The sequence below is a fragment of the Chrysemys picta genome, chromosome 1 (genome assembly GCF_011386835.1).
Source record: "Chrysemys picta bellii isolate R12L10 chromosome 1, ASM1138683v2, whole genome shotgun sequence".
NCBI classification, from domain to species: domain Eukaryota; kingdom Metazoa; phylum Chordata; order Testudines; family Emydidae; genus Chrysemys; species Chrysemys picta.
The window spans coordinates 99,438,748-99,464,086 of NC_088791.1; the positions used below are offsets into that span (position 1 = coordinate 99,438,748).

General features: G+C 38.9%; 1 protein-coding gene across 3 annotated transcripts in view; it reads right to left on the reverse strand.

The window, feature by feature from the left end:
- The window catches only part of POLR3B (RNA polymerase III subunit B), a 126,778-nt gene that overhangs the window by 91,797 nt on the left and 9,642 nt on the right, over window positions 1-25,339 (reverse strand). For all 3 annotated transcript variants that reach the window (XM_005300791.5, XM_065581755.1, XM_042843615.2), the window contains exons 3-11: window positions 25,117-25,173; window positions 24,971-25,035; window positions 24,388-24,463; window positions 22,168-22,268; window positions 17,949-18,040; window positions 15,748-15,865; window positions 14,733-14,841; window positions 4,421-4,543; window positions 2,612-2,728 (exon numbers count right to left, since the gene is read on the reverse strand). In XM_005300791.5, coding sequence (XP_005300848.1) covers window positions 2,612-2,728; window positions 4,421-4,543; window positions 14,733-14,841; window positions 15,748-15,865; window positions 17,949-18,040; window positions 22,168-22,268; window positions 24,388-24,463; window positions 24,971-25,035; window positions 25,117-25,173 — 858 coding nt within the window. The remainder of the gene's footprint in view (window positions 1-2,611; window positions 2,729-4,420; window positions 4,544-14,732; window positions 14,842-15,747; window positions 15,866-17,948; window positions 18,041-22,167; window positions 22,269-24,387; window positions 24,464-24,970; window positions 25,036-25,116; window positions 25,174-25,339) is intronic.

Here is a 25,339-nt window from a genome sequence, read left to right on the forward strand (position 1 = left end):
TTGTTTTAATCAGAAGTGAAGCCATATGCAATCAATATATTGCCTGGTCATCACTTTAAAAATACCCATAACTGGGAAAATAGATCTTAAAATCTTCATTGGAGAGAGGAGGACTTTTCTGTTCTGTATATTTATCAGATTTTAGCTATTATACTAGCAGACATCAATAGATTCCCAGAAGAAATGTATGTTTGAATGTTCCTGCGCCATTTTTTTAAAAGATGACTAGCAATAAAATATTGTGTTTAGCTGCCCCCATTCCGCATAACTGTTCTAATACAGGAAGGGCTTCCATGTTCCTTGGTCACTTGTTTTTCCTCTACAATGGAGATCTTTCTTGCAAATACCACTTCACTTGCATTGTTACATACAAAAATTGTTACATTCGAATATTCACATTCAAATAGACAAATTCTAATTTAGCAACTACTGATCCACAATATAGTTCACCTCATCACACTATTTTAATAAAGTTTAGGCTCTGGCACACAGCATGCTTGGAAAAAAAATCCCTGCAAAATCAAGACATATTTGCTGGAGGACTGTTTATCTCCTCCACTATACTTACTCAACCTTTTCTCAAGTGAGAGGAAAGAGAAAGCTACAGAGACACAGTTTTATCTTTTACTTAATGGAAAAGGATACGATTTCTTTAAACACCTATTTCACTAGTGAGCTTCCTCCCCTTTAGAAATAAATTGTGAAATTTATCTTAAAAGTGAATTTTTGTACTCATATAATGCCAGACTGGTGACACTTTCTCCCACAGAGGAGCTACAGTACACACAGATAGCCCAAACCTCTCCTCTTGTACTTTAATACTTGCTAGGAAGATTACCTCTAGGGGCAAGAGGCCAGCGTGCTCTACATTCTTGACTTCGCTCACGATTGCAACGAATGCTAATTATGGTGGTGGAAAGTCTTCCCCTATAAGGTTGGCTGCTATGAAGAGACTATACATCCACTTTTCTGTTGAGAAGCCTGGAATGTGGGAACATGGTGACTAAGGTCTCAAAACGCAGACCTCTTTCCTTCTGTTTATCTCAGTAATTCTATCACACTCATGAAAGTGGCACTTGCACTGGCATCTGGGGCTGCAGCTTAAGGCAGCAAGACCTCCAGATGGAAAACCCAGTGCTAGGGAGTCCATATAAAAAGTAATAAAAACAACACACAAACCAACCAGTTCAACATTAGGTTTTTCTAGCAGTTCTGTTCAGACAGACATCTAAAGATTTATTCTGGGTTTGTTAGTGTAACCTACACACCTCCTAGGTGTGGTGTTCTGTCCCATCTAGTGGCACTGAGACCACTTAGAGAGACAGGCATATGGCTTTTAGCTCATGCACTACGCTCCAGAGGTCCCAGGTTCAATCCCGCCCACCGACGACTGGGGTCGGTTGGTGTTACAAGTGAGGGCTCAGGATTTCAACTGGGAATGTGCTTCCTCAGTTAGGGGAAGTATGTAACCCACACACCTCCTGGGTGTAGTGTTCTGTCCCATCTAGTGGCACCGAGAAAGAGATTAATGAGTTTGCTCTACAGCCTTAGCTATCGGTGTTACATTAGCTTGCATTTTTCCACTTTTGTTTTTGCAATACCTTCATTATGTCTTACATGAAACAGGAAAGTCAAAAACTAATATTTTCTAGTCTATACCATTGAAAGATTTCCAGAGACATTGCAGAGGGCATTATCACAAATACATATAAGTACTCCTCCTTTGAATCCCTTCTCAATACCCACTTCTGCCATGACACCTACAAGGTATCAGCCAATATTTAACGGGCAGCTAGAAAAAGTAGATATTTATATAATTACAAAAACTAATTTTAAAACAGAACATTGTGTATAAAAATTGGCATTTGATAGGCTCGCTCTCCCTACTCTTCATATGTTGCTCATCTTCTTAGATTGCAAACTCTTTGAAACAGGAATTGTGTCAATCTCTGTTTGCCCAGCTGCTATCACAGAGTCCTAATCCTAACTGGGGCCTTGGGGTGCTTCTCTAACATAATTATACATATTTTTAAAAAAAAATTGAAAATTGCATCCTTGGTGAGCATTCCTCCCAATGTTCAGACACAATTTCCAGTCTTCACTTTTCATCATTCCACCTGTGTATTGGTTTGCAAACAGTATTGGAAAGCAAACAGTAAAATAAATAAATACATTTTAAAAAACCATTGTTTAAATAGATTGAGATTAATCTGTTATACAAGCAGGATCTGTTGCAGTTCAGGTTAGAGTCATACATAGCAGTTTCTCCCCTAGAGTGTCTGCAAGCTTCAGAGGGGATGTCATTAGATGAGTATGTGGTAAAAGGAAGAGCTCTACTTAGTGGGCTCTGAAAGTCTCTTAGGTCTCCTGGGCACTTCACTGTTCTTTTTAAGGTTTTACTGGTCTACTACTATGAAATTCTTTCAGAAGTCAGCCAAGTTCTAAAACAATTTCAGCAGGCTCTCTTCTGAATGGGAAAGTGCAACAGGTTACTTAAAAATTTTAGCCATTGCATTAGAAGTCTTACTCTCTTATAGGATTCATACTAGTGGAAAACTTGTTTCACCCCCCAAAATAACATTTTTTTCAAGTTAAGGGAGACACTACATACAGGAACATGTGTCAGGATGGTTGATGCTAGCAGCTCTCGTGCTTCCTCCATCTTCGTTTTCTTTGGGCCTCCCCACATCCTCTGCCTTCGTACCTTGTTTCCTATGTACTTTAATGCCTGTCAAGCGAGTACCACAGGTGTGTTTAGTACTAAGAATGTCATCTATACATGTACACAGATTTTTCACAATCACTGCAGTTTAGTTATTTGTCAGTGGCATAGCTACATAGTGAAGTCACTGAAGTGAAAAACACCACGTACTTTTAAATAAAATACCTTTCATTCATGAGCATCACAGAAAGCTTCATAGGCGATCAACTTAATATACATAACTGACAAATAACATACTGTACATTTCAATATTATACATAGGTAACAATAACATCTGTGGATTAATAGGGAATGGTGAAAGGGTGTAAGTGCCACAATATAGGGAGAACAACAAGGGGTCCAGTAGCACCTTAAAGACGAACAGATTTAAATATACAGAGAGAATAAACCATCATGGGGACATGAGGAGCATGGCTCCACATGCCAAAGACATTCATTCCCTCCAGTTCACTTTTCATCCCCAACTCCTTCTGTCTAGTCTGTCAGTTTCATCCAGGTTAACATAAGAATTGCATGTATCCAGAGAAAATTACAAGAAAGATTTATTTCCTTTCCTGTAGTAACCACATCTATTTAGGTATACACGGCTTTTATTACCATAGTGGAAAAGCACCTGCTAATCCATTCATGGATTTTATCTTCACACCACCCCCGTAAAAAGGGCGCTATCACCCCCATTTTTACAGAACTTGGACACAGGGCAGATTGAGTCCACACAATCACACAAGGAGTCACGGCAAAGCCAGGAACTGAACCCAGGTCTCAAGTCCCAGACCAGTACCCTATCCATTAGGCCATCCTTCCTATGCTGTCCAGCCACCTTCTTCCCCAGATTTCATGGCCCCTCTACTCAATGTATCTTCATTCCATTTGGTATTTCTTGCATGGAAAGTTTTCTTTATAGGGTTTTGTTTTTGCTCAGCCAAGTTCTAAAACAATTTCAGGACATGTTTCCATGTCGCCATGTTCCCCCTGCAGTCTCCCCTGGTACCATTTTATTATTTCACACCCCTACTTAAAAGGGTTTCTATGCCGGTCCTAACTGACAAATCCAAAAAGATGAAAAATAGAAAACAAGAGATCCAGTTTAATAAACTCAAGATTAATTATGGAAAGATTTGATCATTTTTAATGCAATACCACAGATAAACTAAGTTTTTGCAGCTTGGTTTTCACAGATCAATAAGTACACGATAAAACAGATACAGCAGTATGGACTCTATTCCAGCTAATTAAGCTGTTCAGACCGAAGAGAATTATGGCCCATCCTTAACTGGTGGCTCTTATTACCGGCTTTATGCAAAGGATTAGAATTTCAGTAGAGTTCATGCACAATGAAAGCACTCGCACACTCATGTGGAAGGTTCCCGTCTGTGGCGTGACCAACTTTAAAAAAATGTGAGGCCTTCAACAAAAATCCAGCTCACTCAGATTATAGACTTCACTATCCGCCACATACACTAAACATGGGCTACTTCATTTCTGAGCACAAATAGATGTTTCTTGGCTTCATTTCTTCTCCTCTCCTCAGACAATTAGAGCAGAAATTTTCTTGTGACATGTATGGCCCAAAACCAAAAGTAAACAAAAATGACAAAACAGTTTCATGGCTTTTTGTTAACAACCCATGTACCAATGGCAAAATAAATAGCCATCATCTTTAGATTTCACAGCCCATAGCCATATGAAAAGACACACCTGCATCTGTGTAAAAATCTGAGCTTTTTGGCATTCTTCCAAACTGGGACCAAATGCAGCCATCACGTGCTCTTCTGTACCAATCATCTGCACAATCTCTTGGTCACTCTCAACACCCATGGCCTAGGAAAGGAAGAAAAGACAGAAATAGTGCTGGCTTTATGTTAACTCACTGACATTTGCTTATGCTAATTTGGTATTGTTTGTCAGTATTACTTCTAAGCAAAAGCTACTTCTTCTCTCAGAAACCATGCCATCTGGCATTGGCAGCCCATAGTCAAGCTCTGGAAGAACCTGAAATGGTAATCTTGATAAGCAGCAGGAAAACAAATGCTCCAGAGTGCCTTTCACTTGTGTGTGAGCTGTTCCTTATTTGCAGAAGTATAAATTTAATATAATTCCTTAATAAAAATAAAAACTGGCTACCAGTAGCCTTATAAACTATCAGAGAAAGCCTATTCAAGAGCTACAATAAGGGAGGGTGAAATTATCTAAGAGATCACACATAGGCCTCCTACTCCAAACAGTTCTGCAAACTTAATGTTACAGCATATTCTATTTAAGTAACTTTTGCAATGTAACATCTTTGCAGCTATTTGCATTTAGAAGATGACTTCACTACAGAATCCCACTTGAAAGCCATTCTATCTATTATTTCACTGATCCTTAGACACCTTGTTATACTTTGTACTGTGGAAAAAGCTTAATAAACTAAGAAAGCGCTTAACAGGTTTAGAAAAATCTCTCTATAAATAAGTGTTTCAAGGTGGCAGCCAGCAGTGCAGGCCTTTGTGGATTCCAGATGGTGCTAAAGCTTTTCCCTTCACACATTTGTCTGGAATTCTGCCATATCAAGAAACAGGGAATAATCTCACTAAACCTCTTTTGGCGGAGTAATAATATGCTTCTCAGAAGTTGGGAGCAAAGTTACATTTTGCATTCATATTCTTCCTTAAGCTGTGCACAACAAAGACCATTGTACATATTAGCCTAGGAGGTATACCCTATACATCGATTCTCAATAAATATTGAGAATGTACCAAAGAGTCACATTTTCTTTAAAATACATGAGTACCTTCCTTCAAATGGTCTTTGCTGGGTGTTATTTTGTTTTTAACATCCAACTAATGCCTTGCCTTCTGCAATACATTTGTCGGCCCCTTTGTCAGGTGTTTGACACGGTTTTTAAAAGGTACAAATGTTGGAAATGCTTAAAGTAAAAAAAAAAAAAAAAAACCCACCCATGTATCTTGATGAGGTCTCAAAGCAACACCTCTGTAATGCTGTAAGTATGCTCCAGTTTCAGTATATGTTGTAGGTTTGGTGTAGAGCACACATCACACTTCTGCAGTCCCACCCGGATATTATTATAACAATCTACAAGTAAATCTACCCAGTCCTCTATCGATTCCCAATTAAGATCTTCATCCAAGTCTTTAATAATTAAATATAAAGAGTAGGTAAAATAATCATACATTTGTACATCATGGATAAAGGCTTCTACATAAAGATGGAAGAACAGGTTCTTGATGAATATTTATGCATTTCGCAATTTAAGTTGTTGCTGGCTGCTTAATTGAGAAAGATTTAAAATGTGATTAGAATTGTTCAAACACTTGTAAAGCAAGGCAGACAGAATGTCTTAATGAAAAAAGTGAACTGTGAATTTCCTGCTAACTGGGCTAACAAAACTGAGGGTGACTGCTGCTGGAATAGTTTCATTAAATCAGTATCAAAATGTCATGACTTGTTACTTCATACTATACATGGTGTTGCACAGTATAATGGATTTAGCTATGCATATAAGCCAATATGAATGCAATACTAATAGAACATGCAAATGAAACATTTGTTTATATTTTTATTTGGTGTGTTTAGCAGTTTGATTATTCATGTCTACCTTAATGCTCTTTTTTTCAGTATTTTGCACCCTAATGCTGCATCTGCCCATGCACAATGAACTGCAGAATCAGGGTGGTTAGCTTGTAACACAGCTGGGATCCGGAAGCCCCAAGACATCTCATTATTATTATTCATATTATAACAACACTCAGAACATGCTGGGTATTGTACAGACCTATTGGAATGGTGTCCATGGTTTAAAAAGAAAGGCTAGGGGAAAGAAATATAAAAGCAAAGTGGTCATGGAATAGATTTGCATAGGTCTTCTTAGTTCTTTTTGGGGGAAGTGCCACAGGGGGTTATATTATGGGACAGAGGTGGGGGAAAAGGGAAATCTCAGGAAGGGATAGTTTAATATGGGCAGAGAAGTAAGGAGGAGGAAGGAAAGGAAAGCTGGATTGAAGCGCACACACACACAAATGTCCAGAGTTCATACTGTAGAATGCAGTCTGTCAGCCCCACTGGTGTCCAGGGACTGTGGAAGTTGCTGCTGCTTAGAGAAGCGTGTGTGTAAGAGTGCACCTCTGCTTCTGGAGGCTAGTCCCAGCCTTGGGAAGTCCAGCTCTTCCTCCCCCCGCCCACATCTTAATGATGATGTCTAGCGGTTGCCATGGCAGTTCCCTAGAATGCAGTTCTGTAATCTTTTAGGTTAAATTAGAGAATGGAGACTGGCAGGTGACTGGATTAAAAGATGTCAGAGAAAGTTAGAGGTTGACCCCATCACAGGTAGAATAAGTTTGTGGCTTTCACAGTTCAAAGATGAGTGCTATGAAGTTAGAGATGTGGGAATCCATAAATCCAGCAGACCCACAGTGAGGGAGATATTAATCTGCTTCTTTAAGATTTCATATTACAAGCTTCAAATTATTACAAAGTTAACACCACTTCTTAATGAGACAACGGGAAACCCTGTTCAATTCTTTCTTTGCAGATCCCAGAGTGTGCTATTCATAGGCTTCAATACATGCAGCAATTAGAAAGGTTTCAGCGTAAAGATGTTTTACTAAATTATCTTTGGTCCTAAAATCTGACTTTAAAGTTCCTTTACACCAATAGTTTTGGGACAGTGTATGATCTTCCATTATTTCAACTTCCAAGTCACTCACCCAGATCTATATCTGACCACAGAGTAAGAAAGCAATAGTCTCTAGGGGGAAAAACAAAAATACATACAAAATCGACTTGCCACTGATGTGTAACCAGCACACAAGTGAAATTTATTAAGCTAAAACAAGTGTTTTTTTGTTTGAAAACTGAACTAAGGAAATTTCTTAGAAGGCTGTTTTTAGTTATTACACACATATGTATAAATATTGCTTTCAGATCTTTTAGATGGAGCTGTTAGTGATGTCTATAGTTAAGGTTGCCCAACACTTTCCATTATAAAGCACTCTTCAGTTACTTAGAACTGACAAATATTTACTGTTTAGACTAAATTTTTCCATGCCAGGTGTTGGCCTCAGGGTGAAAAGAGATGTATTATCTTCATGAAAGTTTCAGCAAACATGCCGCAGCCATTGCCAAGAATGAAGTTAGTAAAAAGTACCTATTTTTCCCTCTGTTTATATTTAAAAAAAAAAAAAAAAAAAAAAAAAAAAGAAGGTCTGCCAATCGTTTATTGTAAGTGATCTATTGCGTCCATCTCGTGGAGCAAAGACTTGACATTTGGTGATGATGAAAGAGGGGGAAAGGAGGAGGAAAATAGTCTCTTACCGTCACTGTCAAAATCCAGCCAGCTAAGCTTTGGTCAAATTATAAACCCTACATGTTCAGTACAGCTTGCTGCTAAAATGTCCAAATTGCACCAACTCCTATGAAACTCCGCGAATGGCTCCATATGGTATGCAGGCAATGCAGCCAAAAAACCCTTTTGGCCTGAAAGTCTGGAAGATACCATGAGTTCTAGCCTCAGCAGGAATATGTCATGTTAGTTCCATGTCTCTTATTTTAAATAAAAGATTTGTTTGCATAAGTATTAAACCTCAAACTGTTGTGGGGCATTAGCACAGTGGTCTTCTAGGTGGGGAAACTGAGGCAAAATAGTTCAATGACTTGCCCAAAGGATGCAGTGTGTCAGTGGCAGAGCATAAAATCCAGGACTCCTGACTACAAGTACAACATTCTAACCTCTAAATCAGGGGGTCTCAAACACACAGCCCTTTGCTGCGGCCCGCCAAGCTCCCTGCCCCCCCCCCCGGAGTTATTTCCTGCGGCCGCCAAGCTCCCCTCACCCCCTGCCCCCCCTTTTCCCCAGGGCGCCGCGTCCCCACTCCTCTGCCTATCTTCAGGTGCTTCCCGCCACCAAACAGCTGTTTGGCAGCACTTAGCAATTTCCAGGAGGGAGGGGGGAAGAGCGGGGAGCCGCGCACTCAGGGGAGGAGGCAGAGAAGAGGCGGGGCAGGGGCAGGGATTTGGGGAAGGGGTTGGAATGGGGCAGGGAGGGGGCAGAGTTGGGGTGGGGACTTTAGGGAAGGGGCTGGAATGGGGACGGGGAAGGGGTGGGAAGAGGCGGGGCAGGGGCGGGGCCTCATGGAAGGGATGGAGTGGGGGCGGGGCTTTTGTATCTTTATATAAAAAGGTGTCAGTGATGCAGCCCTCGGGCCAACGTACGAGTCCTCATGTGGCCCTCGTGGTGATTTGAGTTTGAGATCCCTGCTCTAAATACCACTCTCTATTTTGATAGTGTAAATAAACACACATTACATAGCATCCTCAACAACAAAATACACCCATGCATACTCTACCACTTTCATGGCACACTTAGCTCCTTGCTGAAAAGGATCTTCTAAGTAATAGCAAGACTGTTGGGCATATTTTCATGATGTTAAATCAAATAATCCAACTATGGAAACAAAAAACAGACACATGATTCCATATGCTATATATTTTTCTCTAGTCCCTCAAGAGTTTTTCTAAGATTATAACCATTGATAAAGTGGCATCTTGAAAATGAGGAAATCTTTGCAGGCCAAAAACTATTGATGTTACTCTCCTCCAAAAGAACTAAATGTTTTATATATTTGGTAGATGAACTTAACTGATCAGAAAGTTTTGATACAATCAGAGGTTGCTAGCTCAAGTGACTAAATCAACGGACATCCTGGTTAGCCAGGAGCAGCAAGTATTGCAAAGGAAAACAGTTTGCTCTGAAACACAAAAACTAAGTATTTTATTTTCTTACCTCCTATCCATATACTTAAAACATTTATAAACCAGAATATGGTTTATATAGTGCCATTCATACCCCGGATCTCCCAAATCATTTTACAAAGTAACAAATAAAATACTGGTAGGAAAACAGCACAGCCATTATATACTCAACAATAGCTCTCTCACATCATGGGACAAAATAAATTGTTTTCAACAAGAGAAGGGGAAAGAGCTGATGCCCTGGCCAAGATTCCTTCTTAATAAAGAGTCCCAGGGGGTCCTTAATTTCCACTTGTATCATCAGCAGATGTGGTGAGAAGGACCTTAATTTAATATTTCATAGAAAGGATATTGCAAAGGTATGGAAAGCCCTATCGCGGAGTAGGAGAACGAAGTTGCTACATTCAGGATTATTAAGTATACACAGATAATTGTTTATTTAGGCATATCAATAGAAATCTCTAAACTAGTTTATAAAATGCATTGCTAACCACACTGCAGAGAACAGTTGTGATTACCTGTCCTACTGCAACACGGTGTAAAAAAATGTTCGCGTAAGATTTACAAGAAGAGTAGGTGGGGAGGGAAATCAGTGATGTATGATGAGGAACGTTGCCAGGATTTGATTGAGGTGTCATTACCACATTGTAAAAAAAAGATTTTCTACCACTAACAGCAGGGAGTAGTTGAATACCTCTGTGTATCTGAATATTTGGACATACCACTGGGTGACAAGAAACTGACAGTTCAACTTTGTAAATAAAGACAGAATCTAACTTCTTACTACTTGGGCAGTCAGATCAAGACTTGCATAGGCACTTTAACATTAATCTGATTTTCTAGAATAAAAGGAATTGTGAGCCCATTGCTTCCGACACTTTTACAGTGCATTTCTACCCACCAATCATTTCTTAATCCCCTTTAACACTGGTTGCTAAAACAGACAATATTGCTCAAGTTTTTGAAGAGATCTGCATAATCAAAGATAAGAGATACTCTGGACTTGTTTCTCAAGACTTAATCTAAATATTATTCAGCTAGTTTCCATCTGCAAAAACAAAACCCAATCAAACTGCTCCCCCACATATTACCAAAATTCTAAAGCTGCCTACTAAAATGGTCATATAGCCATCTCTGAGAGGACTGTTCTGATGTTATGAGCAGGTGCTGCCCTCTTCTGGAAATTTATTTTTGATTTGTGTAAGTGATTTTGTCATCGTTGCATCATTTACATTTTCACTGACTATAGTAAAGATTTCATTGGCATGAAAATGGACTTTACAATTTCCTAATCAGGGTAGGGCTCTTCAAAATTATGAAAGGGATTGATTGAAGCCATCACATACATTAAGATGTTGGTGAGCTTTGGAAGTATACGAGAAAAATGGAACTCTGAGCAAGTAAAAAATTAAGGTAGAACTGATTTACAGAGAAAGACAATCATATGGAATAAGATGCAAGAAAAAGCAAGCTCTCTTAAAAATGTTAACCCTAAACATTATGAAAAACCTCAATCTGCCAAGGTACAGAGGGCCTCCTGAGAAATGTTAATTGCTTTCAACTCCCTGTGATAGCTCTGGAAGTGGAAGATACCCAGGGCCTGATCTAAAAGGTGTTGAGCACCCACGGTTCTCCTGATTTCAACTGGAGGTTGGATGCTCAGCACTTCTGAAAAGCCAGGCCCATTATTAGGGTAAAGGTTCAAAGAGGGCCCAGAGTGAAAGGAGTTGGAAAGCCTAGGACCTTCTGCATTCTGAGGAAGGAAGGCAGCAGCAGAGACAGAGGAGCCCAGCAAAAAAGTAGGACGGCAGCATTACCTGATTTGTAATTTATAAGAACAGCACTGATTGGAAGAGGACAGAACTGACTGGATTGGGAGGGATGAAGATGAGTGAATAGAAAATGAACACGCATGGCTTTGGGGGAAATGATGTGGCAGGACTTTTCCAGTTTGCTACTAGACTTATGATTTGGGCAAGGTGGTATTGGGAAAATTTTTATAAGCCCTGGAGCAGAGATGAAGTTGCTGTGAGAGTTTTACTCAGAATCAGGCCTTAACGTCACAAGAGTCAGAAAATGATCAGTGCAGAGTGCCCTCGGTATTCCCAGTGACCTCTTTCCAAAGCTAGCTCCTTTGCTTCTGCTACCTGCATCGCTCCTCAGGCTTTCCTGAGTCCTGATCATGTAGAAGGCACTGCGGCCTCCTAGCTAATCCTCTCTATCTGGGCGCTTTGCTCCTCTTGCCCCCTCCCCACCTCATGCACTGAAAAGATTGCCAGCTCATGAGCCACTCTCCACAATGCCTTTCCCCCTTCACGCCTGTGAAAGATGTAGTGGTTCCAACTTCTTGGATCTCTGCTCCCTTCCTCAAAAGGGACTAGCAGCATGGAGGATGATCTGCCCCCTCATCTGCTGTCAGAAAAGGAGCAAGTAGCGTTGGAGCCTCATTTAGCCCACTCTCCAGAGAAAAATCCCCACTTACCCTGGGCAAGCAGGTTTTTCTAAACCCTGTCATGCTCCACTGTACATATGTATTATAAGGGGTCCTCCATTCTATGATCATACAAACGATGCATTAATACAAAATCCTGCATTACAGAATATGCAGCCAGGGTTATAAGAATTGGCTAGATGCAGTGCAAGTAACACTGAGAAAAACTGCTCTAAATAGAAAAGATTAATGGGCAGAACTAAACTAAAGATAGTACCTATCTTTAAAGTGGGGAACAAAGAACCTGGGAAATTACAGCCTAGTCAACCTAACTTAGCTAGCTGGACAGTTATTGGAACACATTATTAAACAATCAATTTATAAACACCAGTGATAATAGTCAGCATGGATTTATCAAGAACAAATTATGCCAAACCAGCCTAATTTCCTTCTTTGACAGAGTCTCTGGCGTAGTAGATAGGCAGGTGTGACACAGTGCTAGCTGTAGCAGTCTGGTCACTGAAGTAGCTGCAGCACAGAGAAGGCTGTAGGCTTAATTGTAGCCACGCAACCTGTTTCTAGTGGGAACTACTGACACTGGGTGGTAATTGCTGGGGCTAATGAGAGAGTTGGCTCAGTAATCAGGAGGATATGTAACTGGGAGGAACAGGAAGCAGGGGGAAGCTCAGAGAGTGGAGGACAGAAAGCTGTGTGAATGGCTCCTCCTGCTGTACACTTGTGCCATGGTCTGTCTTGTTCGGAAAGAGAGGATTAGAGGTGCTCATGGTGGAAAAGAAACAGACTGTGTGTTTGTGGCAGAGACCATGAAAACAGGCTAGGCAGTGCGGCTCACTGTGTAGCTGCAGGAGCACCCTGTGACGTGGGAAGCAGCAGATGTGATACATCTTAATTTTAGTAAAGCTTTTGACACAGTCCTACATGATGTTCTCTCAAACTAGGGAAATGTGGTCTAGATGAAATTACTATAAGGTGAGTGCATAACACTTCGGAAAAAAACACACTCAGAGTAGTATCAGGGAGGACATATCAAGTGGGGTCCAGCAGAGGATCTGTCTGGTACTATTCAACGTTTTCAGTAATGACTTGGATAATGGAGTGGAGAGTATGCTTATAAAATTTGGAGATCACACCAAGCTGGGAGGGGTTGTAAGCACTTCCGAGGACAGCATGAGAATTCAAAATTATCTTGACAAACTGAAGAACTTGTCTGAAATTAACAAAATGAAATTCTAGAAAGAGAAGTGCAAAGTATTTCTTAGGAAGGAAAAAATCAAACACACATATACAAAATGGGGAATACGTGACGAGGTGGCAGTACTGCTGAAAAGGATATAGTGGATCACAAATTTAATATGAGTCAATGTGATGCAGTTGCAAAAGAGGCTAGTAGTTTGGGGTGTATTAACAGGAGCGTCATATACAAGACACAGGAGGTAACTGTCCCGTTCTACTCAGCAATGGTGAGACCTCAGCTGGAGTACTGTGTCCAGGTTTGGGCACCATAATTTAGGAAAGTTTTACAGAAATTGAAGACAGTCCAGTGCAGAGCAACAAGAATGGTAAGAGATTTAAAAAAACGGACCTATGAGGAAGGGTTAAAAAAACAGGCATATTTAGTCTTGAAAAAATAAGACTGGGAGGGACGGGACCTTATAAGTCTTAAAGAGGATAGTGGTCAATTGTTCTCTATGTCCACTGAAGGTAGGACATGAAGCAAAGAGTCCAGCGGAGGGCAACAAAAATGATTAGGGGTCTGGAGCACATGACTTATGAGGAGAGGCTGAGGGAACTGGGATTGTTTAGTCTCCAGAAGAGAAGAATGAGGGGGGATTTGATAGCAGCCTTCAACTACCTGAAGGGGGGTTCCAAAGAGGATGGAGCTCGGCTGTTCTCAGAGGTGGCAGATGACAGAACAAGGAGCAATGGTCTCAAGTTGCAGTGGGGGAGGTCCAGGTTGGATATCAGGAAAAACTATTTCACTAGGAGGGTGGTGAAACACTGGAATGCGTTACCTAGGGAGGTGGTGGAGTCTCCTTCCTTGGAGGTTTTTAAGGCCCGGCTTGACAAAGCCCTGGCTGGGATGATTTAGCTGGGAATTGGTCCTGCTTTGAGCAGGGGGTTGGACTAGATGACCTCTTGAGGTCCCTTCCAACTCTGATATTCTATGATTCTATGATTAATCTGCAGCACAGAAATTTTAGAAAGTTCCCCCGATATCTAACCTAACTATAAGGATAGTTAAGTACTGGGATACGTTTCCAAGGGAGGTTGTGGAATCCCCATCATTAGAGGTTTTTAAGAACAAGTTAGACAAACACTTCTCAGTGGTGGTCTAGGTATACTTGGTCCTGCCTCAGAGCAGGGGCATGCACCATTTAACCTCTCAAGGTGCCTTCCAACCCTACATTTCTATGATTCTATGAAACATACATGGTTACTTTCACCATTACTGAATCAAACACCCTTTAGCTGTTCACCAGTTCTCTGCTAATAAAAATGCCTTAAAGATCTTTCAAAATACTTTAAGCAAACTACATTTTATAGTTCTATTTTGTATCTTGTACATATACTACCTTCAAAAGAAATATAGCAAGGACAGCTTTTGGCCTTTGCAGGAAGAATTAAAGGTTTGAACATTTTCCCCCGTATCTCTATATTTTACTCTACTCTCTCTAATAATATGCTGTAAACCCAGTTATTGTCAAACTGTTAGTGTCCAGAATTCCTTTACAGAACATATTAAATCTTGAGTGCTACTACAGAGCTTTGCTCTTGAACTAAAGTTTTGTAAACTGACAGTTATATTACCTTAAATATAATAGCAATGGGAATATCTTCTGACAGAGTGTTATGCCTCAGGTAAAATCTTCCTTGTTTCACAATCATATTTGTTCTGCTCTTCTTCTCATGAGTGGAACTAAAGTTTAAAAAAAAAAAGTATTATGTTTGATTCACATCTTGCATTGGTAATTCCTTTGCCTAACCATTTTAAAGTGCTTCATAAAAAAGATTTCACTCACTCAGATCAATAAATTCCAATGCCTTTTATTGATTTTAAACAACAGCTACAGATGCATAGACCAGAAATAACAGAAGGTTACTCGTGATGGGGAACATCAGACTTAAATTTAGCAGGATGAGGATTAATTGAAAATTGCAAAACATAAGTGGATAATACATAAACAGACACATGGATCCAATTAGCTCTTTCCATGCTCAAGGACTGTTACAGTTTCAGCAGTGAGATATAACCACACATCCTGTTGTAGTCTTTTGGGACTCACATGGATTGCTTGTGTAATAGTACTCTAGTAGGAAAAGATAAGTGCTAGGGGCATCTACTAATAAAGCAAATAAGGTGGCTCACAACACAGCAATAGGTGCTTTAGGATGCACTGGTTTTTGATTAAAAATTAACACAAAAGCTGAAATAGAAAATAAAGCTGGTTGGCTAAGAATAAGAGGCCCAACCCATAAGAATATATCTGCAGTCTTCAACAATCTGTGGAGTACAAAAACAAAACCCTCAAAAAACACAGCTATAGATTTTGTGTCCATACTAAGCTGACTTAGCCAAAGATTAAGTTGCCCCCCTGCCCCACCACCAACAGATTAACTTTTTCCTTGAATGGAGCTTGTGTAAATAAGTCTTTGGGCAAGTGGACTTCAGGACTGGGCTTCAAGTTATTGGAACTACGTTAGCAGGAGAGTGGTGCTAAATGTGCTTTCAATATTTTTTGCACTAAATTGAAGTAAATGAAAGTTAACTCCCAAGTGATGACATAAACAAGACTCTTAAGTGATTGCAGTGCATTTGCCGTACCTGGTAACAGAAGCGCCAACTGTCCCTTTTCTATCAGCTTCCACAATGATCCTGTTTTTGGATAACTGCTCTTGAATAAGAATGACTTTCTCTACACCTTTGACAATGAAATAGCCACCTACCAAACAGAGAAAAAAAATGGGTTTGCACTTAATCTTCCTTGGCTATTATTCGCCTCTTAGGATATATTTTCAAAATTGTTACAATGTATAAACACAAAAGTAAATTAAAAAATTAAACTACAAGAAATGCATAAAGAGAATTACATATTAGGGAAAGAGGAGGAATAAACACCATCCCCACAAAACGTTATATATATATTTCTAACCCAAGGGGAACCTCATAACTATGGAGAGAGAAAAGACTATTTGATCTTGTTGGAATCTTGTTATGCTGATCTACTCAGGATCTTAAGATCTTGCTGGAAAGTGCTTATCTGCAATAATGATGGGTGCTAAAGAGAACCCTAAGGGAGACAGAAAATATTTATCAAAAGGATGTTGAACTGTTGCTACTGCAAGTTAAACCAAAAATAAAATTGTTTGCCAGAACAGCACCTGATTAAGACATCATGATTAAAAGGACTGACCATGTGAGGTGCTCAGCAAATTACAACATATGGCCCCAAATTAAGAAGCTCGGTTTCCATAATTACTTTTTCCAGTGAAACATGAATTTTATATTAACCTTTTTTCACTCATTTCAATTCCATTGTAATAACTGAAGCAATGAAGACTCTATACTTCATGTTATTGTATTCTAATCAATCTGACTCGGAACAATCTTCATCTTGTATAGCATTTTACGCCAAGGTGTTTTGTGATCATAACAAATGAACATAGTGATAAAATGGAACAGGGAAATGATAAAGGCACTTCCTGAAAGCAGTTTGATAAGTGACAGGAAAGGAGCGGGGGAAGGAAGAGAGAGATGAGTCAACATACTGATGAAAAAATACAACCAATTTAAATCGGTCTTTAATAAAAAAATAAAATAAAAGTGGTATGGACAATTAAGAAATTATGAAGATCTTGACAGCTGTTGCTAACAAGCAGATATATGAATACTTAGGTAGAGATAACATCTGTATTTCCCCAGCTCTCTGGATTTTTTATTTATTTATATCTCTCTCTCTCTCTCTATTTTTTGGTGGTTTCCTTATGAACCATTAACAATTTTTTTTTTTAATTATGGTAAAGCCAGGTTATTGACATTAGTAATTTTAATTTAAAATCCCTACTTATATAAGGGAAACATAGGAGATGCTGTACTGGATCAGAGCACTGGGCTGTTCCTTTAAGCAAAAGTACACCTGGCCAATAATGCAACATTATATCAGTGAAGGAAAATTTCACTCATACTCCAAGACATAAATTGATGACTTCTTAAAGCGTTAGATTTGTCTCTAGCTTATGTACTCTAGCTATAAATGCTAGTCATGCATATAAACAGTTAAAGAAACTATTGAACTATTTGGTACAGTATCTTTCATGAGCTGTGAATTCCACAGGTTAATTATACAATGTAAACAAGTATTTCCTCTCCTTTGAGGATTGCTTCTGTATATCCCACTCATGGGATATATATATATGCCCACACCAAGAAAGAACAGATATGCAGAAACAATATACTAGAAGAACAATAGATACTGGTAAGTAACCCTTCCCTTCTGTTAGGTGCAAAACTTTAAAAAGCCGCCCACTTTCAGTTTTATCACTTTCCACCTTGGTCTTGCTCTACAGAAGAAGGGGTACAGAAGTACTTGCTCTTTTTCCACCATACTGTACATTTTTAAAATGTCCTTTTATCCTCTTAGCAGTCCCAGGATTAATAAATTGAATCTTTACTCTCCCCTCACAAATCAGCATTCTTACCTCAACGCTTTCAAAATGTTGGGATTCTGAGGCCAGGGGACCTGTCTGACCATACGGTTTTCCATATTGTCATAACTGTTTCTCGTCCCTTTTGAAATGCACATGAAAGCTTATTTGCTTCTTTAACCACTAGTGTATATTCAGTAGCTACCCATTATGATAATTAGACAGAGCCTGAATGATCTTCTTAGGAAAATGACTAGTATATACAAGCAGATAAGATTATTTTTCTCCCAATATACATTATTTTTCTAAAAATATCTTTGAGAGAGGGAAAAAAAAGACACTAAAGCCACAGAAGGAAAAATAATTGGATGAAGACAGTACCTGGATCTAAAGGGCATTCATTAAGTTTGGCAAACTCTGCTGGAGTTTTCCCAGTAAGAACACAATTGGAGCTGCGCAGCATTATAGGCATTCTGTAAGAAAACTACAGTTATCCTTATACTGTAAATTAAGAACAACAACAACAACAACAAGAGAAGTCACAGACCTTACAACAGTCAGTGATGACAAAACTGGAGAAAATGTGTTGAACATTTAAGACCCAGGGGACATGGAAAAAGTAGAGATCAGAAGCAAAGTAACAAAAGCAAGGAAACGGAATTAAAGTTCCTCTCCTTTTACTCCATCCCATTTTGTGTAACATTGTCAAATATTCTGACAAAATGTGTAAAAAACCTAAGTGCTGTAATATGTGATCCAAGCAAAAAGAGTCCGAGATCCCAGGAAACTTTCATTCAACTGTTTCACTTTTGCCAATGTAGGTCTGAGTTTTTGCTGTTGGTTAATAAGCAATTCTGGAGTTCTCATAGTAAAATTATCCACTGTGCATCTGTGATAACTAAGTCTGTAAGTGATGCAGAGGTGTACACCCTTTTTCTTATTGTAGAATGCTTTTTCAGTCAGATTCACAAGATACTTTTCCAAACCTTACTTCTCATAGACTTTTTCAATGAAAAATGTAAGGGCACTTTATTTCAAAAGAAAAGGAAATTGCATTCTGAACATGATAAAAAGTAATTTAGTCACACACTGTATTTGCTTAAAAAACAGCCATGTGCCACGGTTCTTCCTACAGATGAGTGTAACTAATTCATCATTACAGTGAAATTCACTCCTTTGTAGAGGCCCGCGTAAGGCCCATGCGCCACACAAATCCTCCAATTAGGGCTTATGAGAGACTTCAGCAATGCTGAAGTCTCTCATAATCCTGGCCCCCTTCACTGGGATGAATTTCATCCTAATGTGTTTAAGAGCTCTATGAGGCCGCTATGCAAGTAAATATCCACTTCATCAAATGGAACTCCTGAAAACTTTAAATTCAGTCATCTCTTGCTAAATAAAACTTTATTCCTTTCCTTTGAAGCTTTTCAATTTCGTGGACTTCTTGGCCATTTTTATATACTTAAATCTAAAAATAAAAAGTGATTGACCTAGTTGTATGTAAATTTCTGTATTTAATTAAAAAAAAAAGAATTGCTATCTTCTCACAGCAATGCATCTACGCAGATATCTTAATTGCTCCAGTTATGTCTTCTTGGCACAGTGTTCACTCGCTCACTAGAGATAAGTAGCTTCATATGCCAGTCATTATCCTAGATCATAAATGTGATCGGCCTAATTCTTTGGTTACTAATTTCAGGAATCATAACCAGTTGTTAGAGAGAACCAAAATGGGGCATGCAAATATCATGATGAAAACCCAAGGGGAACAGGTTTGACAAACCCTCAATTTTTCAATGATGGAAAACAAGTTACTTTGCAGCTTCCGTGTCATGGTACAAGACGGCAGATTTACTCATTTGAGGAAAAGGAGTCAGATTGATCTTTTTCTCCCAAACAAATAGCTTCAAATGTTTTGTTTTGTTTTTCAAAAAAAAAAAAAAAAAAATGGGGAGAGGAATAATGAGCCAATGCACATTGAAAGTGCATACAGAAATACAAAAGGCTTGCAAACTAATTTGGAATGAAATAAAATGTTATAGTTTGTTTTTCTGGCCAAAGATTTCGCTCATACAAGATAATAGAAGCCACTTTCCCCACCAAAACTTATAGCTGCTCTATGCTCCCACTACAATGAGCGCAAGAAAAAAAAATTGATGTGAACTTTCTATTTCCAGCTGAACTGCAAATCAAACAGGAGAGTATGACGTGCTCACTTGGGGCAAGCAAATTAACTTAAGCAGTGTTTCTCAAACTGCGGTCGCTGCTTGTGTAGGGAAAGCCCCTGGGGGGCCAGGCCAGTTTGTTTACCTGCCCCGTCCGCAGGTCTGGCCGATCGCGGCTCCCACTGGCCACAGTTCGCCACTGCAGGCCAATGGGGGCTGCTGGAAGTGGCAGTCAGTAAGTCCCTCAGCCCGCACCGCTTCCAGCAGCTCCCATTGGCCTGGAGCGGCGAACTGCAGCCAGTGGGAGCCGCGATCGGCCGGACCTGCAGATGGGGCAGGTAAACAAACCGGCCCGCCAAGGGCTTTCCCTACTCAAGCGGCGACCCCAGTTTGAGAAACACTGACTTAAAGGCTTATGAAAAGATTAACACATTGTTCCAAAAAGAGGTGGAAATATATTCCCACCCAGATATTACCTGTTTTAACATATTTAAAAAACACACTTTTTGGAATCTATACATTTAAAAACGTATTTAGCGATCTACTCTAGAGTAGTATCACAGGACTGATGTGTTTAATGTTTATATCATTGGCTGTTCTTGTATATAAAATGTTCATTGCTAACCAGTAGTTTTGGATACTGTTTTGAAAGTAATATTTCTACTAAGTAAACCAAGCTGAAAGTTTGTTGTTTATGACTTTCCTTTCATCCAGATATGGAACTTGTTAGTCTATTGGATTTGGAATTAAAATTATAAATGCATAGGATCACTGGAGCCATTTTCAAATCACGAAATAGACTGGTAAGTCAGTGCTATGCCAGAAGAATATTTTCTTTTTCCTTGCAGTAATGTTCTCACTTGAGAGGAGAAGAGAAGATATATACAGCTGCTGGTTTTCGTATACTGATATAGGGCACTAGGTCTGTGTAATACTTTGTTCTTTTTTGGCTTATTATGTGTCATTATATAATGCCTGCATCTGTAATTTTCACTCCATGCATCTGAAGAAGTGAGGTTTTTTACTCACGAAAGCTTATGCCCAAATAAATCTGTTAGTCTTTAAAGTGCCACCAGACTCCTTGTTGTATTTGTGGATACAGACTAATACGGCTACCCCCTGATACTTTATACCATGATTGCTTTACAAATCCTCATTCCTTCAATTGTTAAAAAAAGTAGAAAAATCAAGAAAAATATTAAGTGAATTATGATAATCTAAGTGCTCACCCATCTGAATTTCCCTCCTGTAGCCACAACATATCACTGTATCTGATGCAACGGTGTAAAAGTATCTTGAGAAGTGATCACTACATACAAGTTTTTGTGAAAATGCACTTTTTTTTTAAATTACATTTAAGTCACTGCATGAAATGATTATGAAAGCCTATTTGTACCCAGAAATTCTTTCAAACTATCTTTCAATCAATTAAAGGCTCAGAAATAAGAATAAATTTGTTATTTTCATTTACGGTAAGTTTGGCTCTATGATCCATGTTCTCTTAGCAAATTCAATAGAAATTATTTTGCTTTGGGAATTAAAGTCAGGGACTAGAGAATGTTCAGAGCTTAATCTCTTCCGCCTGCTGCTTGCAGCCAATATTCAGTCTGTGTTATTTTTCAGGTGATATATGAAATATTCTCTGTAGACCACTGCCATTTTTTGCCAGTTAGACACTTGTTTATAGAAGAGCCATTTTATCTTGTTTAAGGAGTTTTGGAATCCTATCCTAGTGAAAACTATGGGGACTGGGTCCTCTGGCCCCTCTAGAATTCTCAGGACTTCTTTTTTTTCCCCCCCTCTTCAAACATTCCATCCTCTTTCTTGAGGAACTAAGTGTTCTTAGCCATACTGGCAATCACATCCTTGGTCTACTCAACCGGTTTTCTTGCCTCTACACAGCCACATCTACCCAAAATATCAATTTGCAACATCCAATCTAGACTCTAAATTGGTAGAATTTTAAAGGAGAATTTTATCAAGATTGGAATCCAGCGATGCTTGCATTTATTGTTTTTGCCATCCATTTTCAGTAGCAGACCTCCCAAAATTCTCCAATTCAGTTAAAGAAGGCGGAAGTGTCAGGCTAATGTGCCTAATTTTTGCTTTGAAATAGCCCTGCTTGAGGCTGTAGTATTTGTCTCTTAGATATTTCTCTCTCTAGGTAGGCATAAATCAAGTATTGGGGAAGAGATTCAAATTAAAACTTCCAAAAGCTCTGGAAAAACAAAAGAAATTTGTAAAAAGAGACCAACAGAAGCATATCTTCTCGGCTGCTATTCACCAAGCTCCACTTGTGAGCTTATTTTTTATTTTAATTTTAAGGTGGAAAATGAGCTTTCCCTAATTTTTTTATATAGTGATTAACTTTCACACCAATGGAATTGATGGCACACACAAAAACTGATACTGCTATCTTGATATTTGTATCTTACCTGCCAATGGGTAATGCATTGCGAATAATCCTCTGGCTACCTCTAGTGTACTCAATGTCCACTGTAATTGGGGCAGAGTAGGTCATATCTCTCAAGCGACACTTAAAAGGAAAGAGATAAATAGTTAGACTTTTTCACCCTTACTTCAGAGTGGAGATTCAAGATCTACTCAGAAGATCCCACTTTTGCCGGGCCTCTCACCTACAACCATGAAGGATGAAAGCAAAAGAGAGCTAGATGGAGTCTCTTCAGTGTCTGTCAAACAAAATCCAAGAAACTCCAAAGTCTTTTTTTTTTTTTTTTTAAACAAAAGTTTCAAGACTTCAATAGCAGCCATGGTAACTGCTTCTTCAGATGGAAACATTGTGGCCACATGAAGCAGTTTAACTTTTAAAGCGATGGCACCTTCCTCAAATGCAGGTAGTGTTAATATGTAAAAATTGAAAACTGGATTTCAAGACCATTCCCACTCCCACCGGTGTTCAGATCTGGTGTTTTGGTTCAGGCATGTCTCTACATACTGTATCTTAACAGCAAACAGCATACAGCAATTGAAAGCCTTGTAAGGCAGCCAACATGTAAGATTAAAAAAGGACATTTAGCTAGCTTTTTAATACAATAATGGACAATTACATGGTGCTTCTTTTACGAAAGAGGAGTTATAAAAGGTTGAAATTTTAAAATGTCACTTTCTCTCAATTCCCTAAATCCCCACATGCAAGTTCCTCAGATATCAATAGGAGCAGCATGCAGAGAGCTAGGGCATAAAATAGTCCAAGGCTCTGTCATTCTGAACGTTCTTGATCTCACCAGTCTTCTCTCCCCAGTCCCCACGCCAGTAATCTAATGTCAAACTAGTTTTGCATAAACATACACGTCTTCAATGTTAATGCAAATTAATCTTGTATCAACAGAAGACTTCAAAGCTATATACTGTATCTTATTCATGGCCTCAGCCCTTGAGTATGTTACCTTCATTTAGGCACATAATTCTCAGGATTCTGATGTACTCATTGAAGGTTTTGTACAGCTATGAATACAGAATTAACAGTATACGGAGTAAAATGCGGGTTTATGATGGAAGACAGTTTGCCCTATGGGCGGGGACATGTCTATACACAAGATGGGCCCGAAGGGTTACTGCATATTGGATGTCTCTTTTTTCCCCCCTGCTAAAGGCAAACAGTTTCTCCAGTAACAAAAATTAATTTACACCAGCAGTTCTCAAACTTGTTGGTCACGTGGTGCCAGCTCTCCTCCTATTTTCCCGCTGCTAAATGGCAGTAAAAACAAAACATTAAATAATTCCTTAATATTACTTGTGTGTGAGCAGTTGGGATAATGGTCACAGGAATGGTATGTGGTGATGAACGGAGAGGGAGGTGGTGATCCATGAGACAATTCCTTTAAAAAGTAGTCTGGATCACAAAAGAGCTTGAGAACACCTACCTATATTTTATCCCTTTTAGAAAATAAAATGAACACAAATTCCATGAAGAGCAGAGAGGTGGAACAGGAGCCAGACAGGTGCTTAAAATCTAAAGTCCATATGTAGGCCCTTAAGTAAATGGTCTGATTTTCAAGAGTGTGGAGGACCTACCAGTTCTCAAAGACAGGTACTCGAAGTCTACAAAGGTGCAAAAAAGATTACATTTAAAGAACATTAAGGATGTTCTGTTGTGGTTAAGGCACTGGATGGGAACCCAGAAACACTAGGTTCTGGGTTCTAGTCCTGGGTTTGTCTCAGACATCCAACATGATACAGGGAAAAACGATCATAATGCACAAGGGACTGAATTAATATTACATAGACAACTTTAATTCTGGCACTTCCTAACTTATGAGTGGTTGATTTTGCAAACTTAATGTTCTTTAAAAGCTGTTTTTTCTATGAAATATGAATATATATTCTCTCATACAATATTCATTTTGGTTTATCAGGAGGGCCTGCTGCTTTAAACCGGAAGAAGATATTTTTTAAAAAATGAACAATTACTTATTCAGGTATTTAGTCATTTCACAACTACTGGGGTGATTTTCTTTCAATTACAATCTTAACTAATAATGCCTTCTTTTCCCAAACTAGGAATATACCTGGCCATTATAATAATCTTTCCTGATAGCAAAGAGATCCTGGGCAGGAAAAACTACACAAAACATCTACCCACCCACTCCCACCAGTAAACATGAAATGAAATCCACAGTTGGATTCACTATTACCTCATGAGGAGACACAGGTCTTGTTACATTAAAGCTTTCTTCAACATCTGGAACTCCCACATAGATATTGAGGTATCTGTAATACAAACATTGCTATTATCAACCACTAAGATATTTGTGTGGTAGAACTGAAGGAAGCAGAGTCCATTTTTCAACACAATTCATTTTGATAATCTTCCATTTTAAAAATAAACAAATAGCAACTGTCTTCCCAGAGTATCCCATAGCACTTGAGCTACGCTCTATCTGGAATTTTGAAATAAATCTTGGAATTCATATACAAAAATAAAAGCAAAGTTACCGTTGCAAATTAAGAGCTGTATTGGGCCCTCAACGATGAGAATTCACCAAACTACTGAAAAACCATCGCTACAATGTCTTTTTACTGCATTGCTATCAATTCTGTTTAATGGGGTCACTCAAAGCTCTATAGTGATCTCTTTTTTGGAGTGTCGTTTACCTCATCCTACTCAAGTATAATTACAGTGTAACCACACGTACATTTTTATAGTCAATTACAAATTGTTACGCAAGATAATACTTATACTGCTACCACCAATACAGAAATCAACCTTATGCTTACTTCAAATACCACATTGGGTCAGCATCACTTGTGACTTTTTCATTGGCTTTCATGATTTTCTTTATCTGCAAAAAAGAAAAAAAAAGACTTGAGTCACGTGACTTTTGTAAATTTAGGCCTATTCCCTTCCCAGCAAGGAAGCATACCTCTACATTGATGAAATAGTTGAATGAGTCTATGTGCTGCTTCACAAGTCCTTTCACCTAAAATAAAACAATACATATACAGCAGAATTAGCCTCAGGAAAATTGGTCACAAAAGCAATGCAGAAATTAATATGTAGGAATTCATTTTACTTATAATAGTTTCTGGATCAACTTTAAGGTTTTTTAGCTGAGGAGTTTCTGAAAACCCACAGGGTGACCAGCC